Source organism: Trematomus bernacchii, unplaced genomic scaffold (genome assembly GCF_902827165.1).
Source record: "Trematomus bernacchii unplaced genomic scaffold, fTreBer1.1, whole genome shotgun sequence".
NCBI lineage: Eukaryota > Metazoa > Chordata > Actinopteri > Perciformes > Nototheniidae > Trematomus > Trematomus bernacchii.
The window spans coordinates 9,807,783-9,820,859 of NW_022987973.1; the positions used below are offsets into that span (position 1 = coordinate 9,807,783).

General features: G+C 40.0%; 1 protein-coding gene across 1 annotated transcript in view; it reads right to left on the reverse strand.

The window, feature by feature from the left end:
- The window catches only part of plekha7b (pleckstrin homology domain containing, family A member 7b), a 64,068-nt gene extending 50,991 nt beyond the window's left edge, over positions 1-13,077 (reverse strand). The window contains exons 1-2 of the mRNA XM_034116136.1: positions 13,014-13,077; positions 12,847-12,904 (exon numbers count right to left, since the gene is read on the reverse strand). Coding sequence (XP_033972027.1) covers positions 12,847-12,904; positions 13,014-13,026 — 71 coding nt within the window. The 5' untranslated portion in view covers positions 13,027-13,077. The remainder of the gene's footprint in view (positions 1-12,846; positions 12,905-13,013) is intronic.

A 13,077-nucleotide genomic window follows, 5' to 3' on the forward strand; every position in this document is an offset into this window, starting at 1 on the left:
GGAACTGACTGGGTGAACTAAAAATCAAATCAGATGTTATCCGACGCCCTGAGTGAAACCAGACCAGCTAAAGCCGACCATTGCATAATCCATTAAAAACAGACTACTACACAAGACTAGACAAACCCACAAGAGGCTCTTTAGTGTTATTTCAAATGAGCTAGGTTATGAATATAGCTATATATCCTGCAATGAAAATAATATCGATTCAAAGCTGACCCATACTGTCAACTCTTGTTATCTACAGCTCATACTGTAAGTGACCATTTTCTGGTGTGGTGTTTACAGCCTGCTGCCTCTGTAGCTGAGAGCACAGCAGGGGGGCTGACCGATGAGGGAGCACATGCAGGAATGAGTAAGTAACCTTATGCTGCGGCTGACATCGAGACCCTGACAGAATTATAATAAGCCTGATTACTTGTGGATGGATCTGCAAGGGCAGCGTTTCCATGTCACAACCCAATCAAATTGACAGAATTAACAAGTTAATCACAGTGGGTTTCCAATACACACTGGTAAGTGGAAATCAAACAATATTTGGACTGGTAAACCCCAGGATTTCCAACAGTTTTAATGAAATGCACGCCATATAGAGCAGCATATATTTTTTGTTAACTTGCTGATAGGTGAAACATAATGGCTAGAGATGTTGCTCAATAATGGAAACATCAAATAACCAGCAAAAGGAGAGCAAAATGATACGCCAGTACCTGGAAGAGTTTAATGTGCAGCATATGTGGCATTGCATGTGAGTTTGTAATAAAACATATATCTGGATATTTATGTGTGTGGTATGGGCCAAAATAGCAGCTGTGCTAAGACTTGAGAAGCACACATGTTACATGTAAAGCATGTAAGCAAGTACATTCCTTAGAGAAATGTATTTCATTTTCACTGAAAAGTAGGGAGGACTGCATCAAAGATGAACTACAGTCAACCCTATAGAGACATCCCATATTAACCATGTAGAAGGGCATCGTAATCAGCCTGAGAGATCACAGTTCTGCTGACATCCACACAGCGGTCAGTGACCTGTGATCATGAGGCACTGCAGTGAGCATCTCTCTCCTTCTCCCTCTCTGTTTTCTCATTCCTAGAGAGACTGCACCATTAGGACACATTGTTATACGCACTCCCAATGGCAATGCATAGGTTTGTTAAGACAAAACAGCCAGCTGCCTTCCCTGCCGCGTAACAGACAATCGACACTGTACAGCGTGCATTTAAATTCCCCTCCCGGCACACATTTGTACACACACTTAACGGCATGCAATCTGAAGCACTTTCTCCAGCAGCTGCTAAAAAGCTTTAGCCGACACACACTCCTGAGTAGCTACATAGCAGTACAATCCCACATATGTGCTGGGAGAGGTGCTGGGATACACACCTGTGAGTCGCACGATACACTGTCTGCCTCTTGTAAGGGACGTGTAAGGTTGACTGTCCTGGTTGGCCCAACATGTTTGCTGCAGGTCTGTGATTTGCTGTGCTGTGCTCTTCTCAGTGGTGCCGGTGTGTGTGTACTCCTCTCAGCTGGTAGTGCTGCTGTTGCTGACGTATTCTGCTGTGCACCCTGGCGTCGATTCATTCAAAACATCCCCTTTCCCGCTTCTCCTGTGTCGCGCTGATGAGGTGGAGCTAAAAATACACGTAATCGCTGAACTGTCCCCTGTCTCCGAGAGCATTAGGCTTGTGATGGGTATTATTAAAGCCAGCCAACCTCACCAATACATCATGTAAGAGGCCCCAGGGCACCAAGCAGAACCGCAGGTACAACCCATTAGCCATAACCAATATAATCATATTCTCTTACATTCATTCTCTGAAGTGGTGCTCTTTCTCTCCTCACCTCTCCTCTGTTCTCTTCTAATATATGCGTTTCTTAGCAGAGCTCTGGCGTCATAGCATTTGCCTGAAGAGGAAGCCCTCTGCTCCATTCCTTCTGCAGTCATGCAATCAATGCACAGTATGCACTTTAGGCAAGAGGAGAGGAATCAGGAGAGAGAAGCAGGAATATCCGTAGTGAGTAAGGAAGCAAGAGAAAGAGATGAGGAAGACATAAGAGTGAATGTGAAAGAAAGTGTGAAACTTTAACGATTCATACTACATTATGATTGATAATTGTCAAAAAGTATGCACTATGTGCCGATATTTATAGTTATTTCACAATGCAGGATGACTGTCACCATCTCTAGCAGGAAATACTGTAACAGCAGCCCGATTGGATGAAGGATAGAGTGTTGGGGTGTTGGGGAGATATAATTCACAACATGAGAAATGAAAGTGAAAACTGGGCTATGACCTAACAGCTGCAGAGACTGATGACTATCAAACTACAAATGCCTTCTATCAGCTAATAGAAAAAATGGGGGGGGAGCAGTTGAAAAATGTTTTCTGCACAAACTCAGGAAGTCAACTCACAGATTCAATTGACGGTACACACATTCACACCTACATACACACCAACACCTGCAGTGCATCCAGCTGCTGCTGCTGGTGCCCCCCCCACCCCCCACCCCCATCCCCTGGGTTTCATCCTCTGCTGCTCTTCTTCATCCATCTACACTCTCCTTCACATCTCGTTAGCATACCCCAGGAGACAAAGGCATTCAAACCGCGAGTAAAGACCTCCTCTACGCTGCAGGGAGATAATAGCAGAGGGTTGATCTCTTGGTCTTACCAGCAGCAATCATCATTTAAATTGTGCATGATCTTTTACAGTAATCCATTTCACTGCATGGAAAAACTGCAACATGCACGCCATTTCGGTGTAAAACAACCATGCAGTGCATACAACTGAATTGCCTGAAGTAAGAACTGTTGGCTATTGACTTCAGTAAAAAAAGTTCAACTCTTTGCTTCGTCATACTTAAACACATTTCAGTGGGAGATATTTTTTTTGTCCACCACATTTATCGGACACATAAACAATCTTGCGGATTTTACATACAGTGTAATCAGTTTATAACAAATGATGCATAGTCATAGCTTAAACTACTAAAACAATATAGACAGCAGTAATATATGCAGTAGTTATCCAATGAAATGCATGTTGTTATAAAGTACTGATAAGGACAAGGTCACTCTGTTGCACAATGACTAATTATATATATTTTTTACATTGAAAAACCTATTTTGTCATAAAGTCATATTTTGAATGCAGGACTTTGATTTAACTTTGATTTGACTTTTCTTGCCGAATAGCATGACCAGCAAAAACTGTATGACCACAACTGAAATAGAGAGATATGTAACTTTATCATCCATCTAAGATCACGGTAATGAAACATTTTAATGCATTAACTAAAAAGCAATTTAGGCATAATAAATAAAAACATCATTTATAAATTATCTTTAAAATAGTTTTTAAAGATTACAATTTTCCAGAGAGCCTTCATTTATAAGGTAGAGCATTAAGAAAAATAATTCCAAAGACAACAAAGTCTGATGTCATTCACCTTCCTTGTCTTACTCTATTCAATATACTCTTAGTTTGTGTATGATAGCTACAGAGTCCTCTCAATCGTATGTTGCTACATTGCTACTCACCAGTTAGTGATCAGATGTCAAAAGCAGTAAATCCGATACAAAAAGTCTCAAACATCCAAATATGTCTCTTGAAGACGGCCAATAAGGAGAGTCTCTTTCTGTTCTCTTTACGTATGGTAAGCGAGTCTGTTTTTAACCGTGTGCACTATGCTAGTTGGGTGAGCTAGAACGCACACAAAGCGTGGTGTCAGATAGGAGTATAACTGCTGTTTCAGCCCTCTCTCTCTGTGTAAAACTGCCAGCACTTACAGTACAGAGCTCTACTTAGCTCTCCAGGGAAGAATAAAATGATAACGCTCCATTGTTCAGTCCCTATAAATTAGAAGAAGAAAGAGAAGGATAGGCGAAGGGCCCGGCTTGTGAAGGAACTCTGAAGCCACCTTGTTCGGTGACCACAGATCGAGAAGAATTCACCTCACTTTGTTGTGCGGTCAATGTGAAGTGCTGACCTTGGTCTCTGAATCCAACCAGAGCCTTCAGTATCACCCCGAGCCCTCTTTATCAGATAACATCCCCGTCAGTCAGGAGAGAGGGGATAGGATGGAGGGCAGACTAGAGCTGAGCAGCTGGCTCAGGCTTCTGCAGTGCCGGCTCAATAATCCACAGACAGACATATATATATAAGAGCAGAGGGCTGGACCAGGGAGGTTTAGGTCGATATGTACTATGAACAGCCAGGTCATCATTCATACTTCACTCTATCACCTACTTCAACGCTTGTCCTCCTTGCTTTTCTACCAAAATGGAGCTATAATAACAGTGCATCAATCTCAGTCTGTTGTGTTACTAAATCAAAAACACATCAAACCAAAAACAAGACCAATATACTGCAGGTGTAAATTACTCAGAAATGCAGGAATAATTGTGTAAAAAGTATGCAATACAAAAATGATATCAGAAAATCTCAGTCAAATAAGGACATAATAAGGTCATGACAGAGGCATGATAAATCACCCTCACTCTCTCAGTTATAAAGTTGACTTTAACAACTGTATTTTTCTTTTTACACGTCGATTAGTAGACAGAAACCTGCACAATATGACTAACTATTAAGTAAGTACTTTCTCAGACATCATGCATTACCTGTCTTAAAAGGGGATAAAACAGAAACAAATGGAAACTGCATCAAACTATTAAATAGACAAAGACTCAACAGCAATATCTAGTGGCTGCCTACAGAAAAGCACTTCACGACAACATCACCAGGTCCCAATGCTTCACTGTCAGATAATGCAGTGAGACAGTTCTTACAGTGGTTTGAAAACGTTCCCATCAATTGTTAAAATTAGTCTTAACATCACAATCCGAGCTTCATCTCACTTATTATACAGGCAATTGAGATGGAATAATCAAAGTGATCTAAATCATCAAATCTTCAAGAATAGCAAAAAGGAGAATCAATCAGACCATGAATAAGAAATGAGCCTTTCATCTCTGGACTAAAGCAAATTGAATTGGAACACTTTGTGAGAAATCATACAGCATTCAATAAATGCTGCAGTGAGAGAAATTGCCCAAGCCCCCAGATCGGCTCTCGCTAGCATTGGCCAGACGGGCCCTTCATTTATCTTTTTCACACACAATATTCCAGTAATGGGAACAGCAATATTCCATCGAGCTATCCACAATGAGAAACATTTTTTAGAGCTCATGCACTCTATCTGCTGCAAACATAAGCCTATTGAAGCGTTACATTATTTAGACTTTAGATAACAATATTTGATGTCAATATTTACTGCTCTATTGGTAATCACCAACTCATGGAGGAAATACTTTTCTATTTAGTTGCTCAGTTAGCCAGTGTGTACAGCAGCTATCCGCTAACTCTGTCTGCCTTTGGAGTTGTGAAGACTGCAGAGTTAATTTGAAATTCTCTTTGGGTTAGTAACTGAGTAACCCTTTTCACATTATACTTTTTGTTCTGATCCATTGTTAGTATAACAAATATTGATTAGTGCAGCTTCAACACTGTCTATATATTTAGGGCATAATCTATGAAACTTCTACTATGTGACGCATGATAAATTCAGCAAGAGCTCTGTACCAGTTTGACTGTGAAACTAAATAAAACACTTTCAATGCAGTATATTAACTTTCACTAGATAGATACTTTAACTGTACCTACATCTTTTGTATGTGATATTCTGTGCTTGCAGAAATGTAATGCCATTACACTATGTTCGTTGTATTCGATTTTCCACTAGATCACATTACTTAATTACATATGTCATTGTTCATCACATTACACCAGATTCTGAGCGAATTAATATGAATACTTTATACAAAAGGTTAAGTCTCAGATGCGTTCTCTAGAAAGACTTTTTACACAACATCGATCATCCATCTTTCTGGCTGCTAACTAATCACATCTCTTCTCACTCGTCTGGTGAGAGGGAGCAGTGTGGGACCTGCTCCTCTCTGCAGTGGCTCCACTCAAACTGAGGCTCTGACAGAATGCGGCAGAAAGAACTGTCATCTGAATTCAATCAGAGGGAGAGTACACAGTACAAAATCTTCCCTTTCTCCAGAGAAGCAGCTGAATTTACTCAGGTGCAGAGCGTCCTTCTTCAAAACATGAAAAGAGGCATACAAAAAAAGGGGGAAGAAGTTTTATTTAATTGGATTTCTGTTGCATATACCAGCACCATTTTCATGTTGTCTCCCAAATCGTGTAACAAATATCCACATTGTAGTAGAGTTTTTATACAAAAAATATGTTTCAAACAAAGCAATAATAGCATAATAATACTATTAAACCTGTGTTACCTTGTCTCAATCTGACTCTCCTCCTTCTCCAAACTGGAGGGCTCGAGCTCGGCAACCACCTCTGTTTCAGGATCAATAGATTCAGTCCCCTGACCCAGGGGCAGGCAGCTGCAGCAGCAGGTCCCCATCCCGACTCGGGCATCTCCCCTGCCCTGCTCCTGCTCTGACTCCTGCTCCAGCTCGGACTGGTCAACCTGCTAAAGCCGTCTGCATTGTGAATGACTCTAGATCATGTATATCATCCCACAAAGCACACCTCAGGCCCACAGTTCTTAATGTATTCATTCATTGCAGGTTCCCTGATTAAATATCGCAAGTCCAAACGAGGCCTGGTGGAAAGCTTCCTTTGTATTCTGCAGCACAAACGTCCACTGTACCAGAGTCTCAATCTACTCTTTGTTTTCATTGTCTTTATTCAGTCCTCTGCTTTATCCTCCCGACTCTATTGGTAGGCCGCCACAAGACTGTACAGTATGTATTGTTTAACTGTCATTAGCCTCGTAATAAGTCACCAAATGAGCTGGTATTGACAACACATCGCTGTTTATAAACTGCTCCCGCCTGAAGTGAAAGTTCACGCCGCAGCACAGAGAAGATATATGCACAAATATAATAGCTGGACACAATTTAAACATGATACGAGGATCTACTGATAATGAAAAATTGTCAACATAAATCACAGTACGAGAGTCAGAGGATATGCTACCTCACCAACATCCTATTTGCAATTCCCTGGCCATAAATGCTGATTTTCAATTTCAGCTTTTTTGCGTCTGCTGCTAAAGACGGTGTTGGCATGAGCACTGCCATCTTTAAGGATTAATGATTCGTGCTTCAAGGCGAGGCTGTGTGTCTATGCACATGTGTTATCGGGAAATGAAATGTTTATAATGTGCCAGTATGCGTGAGGGTTGAGATAAATCAAGATCTCTCTTTACTCTAGCCATCATTTTCTACTGTAACAGAAAATATGAAAATAAAGACAATATTTGGTGGATGACTATGGGGCAAATATTGGTAGAAGAGCACCACATGAAGTTATCTTGACCTTGCAATACAGTTTGCTTGTTCATTCAGTATTTTCATTCCACGCACAGCATTAAAATGGTGAAATTGTGAAAAAGACAAAGAGCTCGACTAGCTGGGAGTTGAATTTAAATGAGGCAGCCAAAGTTATGTTGCTCGTATTAAAGGAAAAAGGAATTTGATGCTGATCAGTCATTTTAAAATGTTCTCATTTCACTAGCAAGTACAATTTACTGTAGATCATAATGCTTTAATCATAGAACAATACGGATAACAATTAACCCTTTGACTACATTCCTTAATCAGGCGTTTTTAAGTAAAAAGGGAGTAATTGTAACACGACAAATAATTTTCTGCAACATGTTAAACTGTTGGGAGTTCAATCACGTATAATAATGCCCCCAAAATCAAATGTTTTTATTATTTAAGATAAGGAAGGAGAAATCTGATCTATCAGGATTCTGCCTGTACAGAATGACGCTACCATGTCAGTGTATGTATTTTCAGCTGAAGGTCACTGTCTCAATAAACAGCCAAAAAAAGAGGCATACTGATATTTCACAGCATATGTAGTCAGTCCAACAAGCATAGCTGGCCCTTTGTGGGCATTGAATTGTAGGAACATGCAACACTGTCTGTAAGCTGTGCCAAGACATGAGCTAGTATGAAGGCAGACCTATGGTGAAAACCTATAGGGTGCACACCTGCGCTATATAAATATGAAATGAGATGTTTACTGGAGAGCACATACAGTAGGAAGGCCTTATATGTAATGGGATTGTATTACATGAAACATCTGTGACAGAACAATTCTAACTAGATGAACCCAGTGACACACCAAATGTCTTCCATACATTCATACTTTTTACCCTTCTTGTCCGTAACACCCAGGCACAGTTTATACACGGACACTGTCTAGATTTTTTAATCAATATTTATGTTGGTATAGACAGAATAGGCTTAGAGTAAGTAGACGATCAGTGTAGATGAACAGCTGTTCCTGTCACCCTCACCTCATCTTTGCTGAAACCAAAAGCATTTCACTGATCCCTCTCTTGCCTGGCGCCTTAGAGCTCCATCCAATTAGTATTCAGTAGTGTGTTTCCAATCTTTCTATATTACTTCCCAAGGCACCCAACAAAGATTTCTAAAAACAACATTCCTTTACATGCAAGGTCCTTTGCAAATAAAAAGTGACTAAGCAAATCTAACAGTAGTCATTCTCATCTAATGTCTCAACGAATGTCAGTGAAATATGTTGTTAAGCTTCAATACATTAGATGAAGTTTGGGGTTTCACTCTGGGTCTTAATCCGAGCATTGACCCGTTCTAAAAAGGGGTCACAAGGGAGATTAGGCAGCTCCTTTGCCTCTTTGAAAGAAAAAAAAAACTAACTGGATTGTCTTCCTTCCTGAGCCCAAAGGAGGACCAGTTGGGAAAACACGTTAAAACTCATATCCTAAATCCACATGTTCTCAAGTCGTCTCACAAAGAAAGGCCCTCAAACCTATTTGAAGTTTTATCTCACCTCAAAAGTCATGTCAGTACAATTTGACAGTTCTATAAATGGACGCTTTAACCCCAATACTTATATAGCATTAGAGCACAATTAGAGACTTAAATTGACACATACAAATCTTTCATGTTTAGATAAAAAAATCAGCAAGGGCAAAGGTGAGTTGAAGCTCCTTGGGGCTCATTGTTCTTCATCTATCTTTTTTGGCAATGATGTTTTAACTCAGTAATGGGGTATGGATTTGCTGTGTTCACAGAAAAAGGAAAGCTTTATTAAACAGCCTTAAGATAGGGGCCTGTAGGGATACTACACTCCTATTTTATCCTCTATTAAAATGCTCTGCTTCAAAACTCCCATAACATCCCATGGCTAATTAAATCATACTGCCCAAATCAAAAATAGTCAGCTAGTTAAAAAATGCAAGCCCAGTCTAAAAACACAACAAGCAGCAGGGGAATGGGAAAATAAACACTATAACATATTGATGGGGTTATCACACCGGAGGAGTAAATGAAGTTGACTGAAGCCCTTTTTTTGGTGTGAAATCTATGTGAGTTTTACCTTACACACTTCCTGGACTTTCAATCCAAAGTATTGTAAGCCCATTCAACAATGTGAACTGTGTCCAAAACAGGACACCATTGTACCTCAGTGGGGTCATTTTTCCCTCAGGGAGCTATAGAATTGCACATTTCCTATGCTCAGTGAGTGCAAGTGATGTGGTTGAAAGTAAATATAACTGAACTCCGTTTCCTTCCTTAACCATAGGAGGGAATTTATTAAGTATCTTGACTCTTGTTAGGCCTCTTTCTTATATCTTTAAAAGGGAAGCTTAACTTAGTTATCTAACTTATTATACAATATGTTATACACATGTCGTAGTCACACACCTTATTTTTCAGAACTTTGCTTACTGAAACTGATATGCATCCATTACACATTTTTACCTCAACACACAGACCTGCTTCATCTCTGGCATATTATCTTTAAAAATTGAAATTGGATGATTTGGGGGGATGACTTTCAAATTGGGTCAGTCCCTTGGAGATCTGCCAGAAGTATGACAGCTAGAGACAGACACTATTTCAATCAGCTCAGATGGCGGCAAACCTCATTCATTGGCTCTGACTGTGTAAAACTGTCTTCATCGGCACTAACATTTTCAAATTTGAGTGTTTTGATTTGTAAACAACAAATATTAGCATTCCTTTAATTCGATAGTTCATGCCTGCAAGCTTGCCTACAGCGAAGTGTAAATAAATGTGAGTTTTGCCACCGCGGCGTTGTCCTAACCTACAATCCCTCCTTTGTACTCCACCTCAGCTAAATTCCACCATTAACACACAACCAAATCTACAAACAGATCTCACAGGAGCACAATGTTGACTTCAGTCCTGTTGAGTTTGTTGCCCTGTGCTTCCTGGAAGGCTAAGATACATTAAGTGAGATGGAGAGCAGGGGTTTATACCAAATAGTTTACTGGTTCTCATAAGTTCTGACGTTTAAGGGAGAATTATATGAGCATGAGATAAAATTCATCAAAACACAAAGGACCACAATTTGCACCCTGGAGCAGAGAAATAGACTTGCCTAATCTCTTAAAGTGGTGTAAGGAATAATAGCATTGAGATGGAGTCATCTTCACTGTCTTTAGTGTTTCAGGTTTGCCAGGTACCATCATGTTAACGGTATTGTGAATGTTAATGTAATTTATGAAACCAACTTGTGTTTTTAAGAATTGATTAATAACAAATTAGCCCAGTCTGATTGCTGGAGATAAAAGTCAGATTAGCTAAACACAAATGACAATTCCTGTAATAACGCTGTAGACCGATGGGACATATACAGAAACCTGGCATCATTTAAGTCTGCAATAAACCAAATAAACCACCAGGGATAAAATGCAAGGAGAAAATGACAGTAATTCATCACCAGCCCATAGTAACAGACATTTTTCCCACTGAGTTGTAATGAAAAGGTTGTGCTCATCACTTCTTTTCAGCAGTTTTTCTAAGTAATCATCCACATGAACACTAAGCAGCGATATGGGACTTTATAGTCACGCTATTTCAAGAATTAAACAAACACCAATCAATTTGTCACATAGCAGTTGGGAAACAGAATTATTTCAATATGTTACAATTTGCTGTCAAATATTTACAATATGTAGGCAAAGGATATGACACAAGATTAAATTAAAAAGTGTTATACTGTTTCAACATGATATCCGATATATTGGCAATTGTTTCACAAAACAATTACATCATGACTTAAAATAATCACCCAGCACATTTACCTACTTTGGCAAAATCACAATAATTTAACTTCCTTTCACACCCCAACAGAACCTAGGCTAGAAGGATATCAACTTTGCTCTGGATAAGCTGAATGGTACAAGAAAACAAACTGTGTGTTCCTGTCCACAGTTTAAGTCAAACAAATGAGCCCTCAAAAATACAGAAACAAGCTTTGAGCAGGAGCAAAACAGGATGCTTCCACCAAGCCAACTGGGAAACGAGTATTTGACTGATTTAATAGCCTTTAATGTTGGGGCTACCATTAATCACACAACTTCAATGTAGTATTGTTCTTGCTTCCTACAGACAAAAAGCGAGCAAACAAGAGAAACACAATGACCGCTTGTCTACTGCACACAATACAAGTGTCAGCAAAGCCAAATTTGTTAGTTGAACCATTTGATGTGTTGTTTTGAAAGCAAACATCTGTCTCTTTTATTACATGGTCATACTTATAAAAGGCATTGCTTTCTTGATAAAAATGAAAAAAGTTGTTGTATTGTTAATTTGGTGCTGCAAACTGGTGTCTGCAGAGCACTGCTTGTGGTTGAGTGAAACCCTTCTCAATAATGTCTACCAGAAAGAATGCAGTTATGAGGACATCAAATGTATCCATACAGCCCTCTGTCTGGAACAAGAGGGGCAGACTAGGAGGACCATGAGAGGGTGAGTAGTAGTGAAACTATAATGCCTTAAACAAGGGTGTTATGGTGATTCCCAATGATCGAACGCAAAGGGAGAATTTATGTCTCACGTTTTTTTTAAAGTAAGCTTTCTGTCTGTCATTGTAAGCCTGCTATATCGGATTGGTGTCAGCACGATTCACTGTGTATGCTTGTGTCCTGGACTGCTACAGAGCAGAATCCACACAAGCATCTTTGGTGCAAAACCTAATCGATGTTAATGCAAATGTAATGCACAGGCTTATTGGGTTAGTTCAACACTACAGATGTGTCAGCCTGGTACTGTTTGGTGGCTTTTGCTGATTTTCAAACCTGAATCCTGCAATGTAGTGTTGTTAAGGACATGTGAAATGTGACACAAAAAAAACTTCACATTGCGGACTGTGACTTTGTAAATCCTGTCCTCTCTGCTTCAATAATGCAATCATGCCATACATCTCTGTCACCACATGGTCACACCCCTCCCCTGCAACCTTTACAGTCTCTTTCTCACACACTCTCTCTCTTTCTCTCTTACACACATACACACACACACACACACACACACACACACACACACACACACACACACACACACACACACACACACACACACACCAAGGCTGCACACCTATCTAATAGAGAGAGTGTAGAGGTCCTGCATGGAGGATGTGAGGAGAATTTTAATAACCCTCTTCCTGTCCTGCTAGGCTCTGCCACTTTCCATTAACAATGCAGGCAGAGATAATTGCTCTCACCTATCCGATGGGACCCCTGTGTGTTAATCCATATGCTGATGTATTTCTGTCTCATTAGTCATGTGCACACTGTGTTTTTAGATAAAATATTGTGTTAACAACAGAGCCTTTAATTCTAGTTCAACTGAATCCTGTTACCAAACGTGTCTGAGCTGCACAGAAACAGAAAGGAAAATGAAGGAGTAGAAACACATTTGAAAAGGACACTACCAAGCAAAGATAATCACATTTTACACCGCCAAACATCGAAACAATGCACACGAGCCACTCACTTGATGAAGTAGCTAGCTCCTTCGTCCGTGAAGCCCTCTTCCCATCCTCTTGGCAAATCTATAACACGAAGAAAAACACAGTGAACGTCCCGCCACAGACAGAAAGCACATTGCAGCAAGAAAAATGTCCCCTCGGTATCCAACAAATCCGATAGTTTGTCGCGTACCTGACCGTATCATGTGCCCAGAGTTAACAGGTTCACCAGTGCGTGGATGTAGCCAAGTAGTACT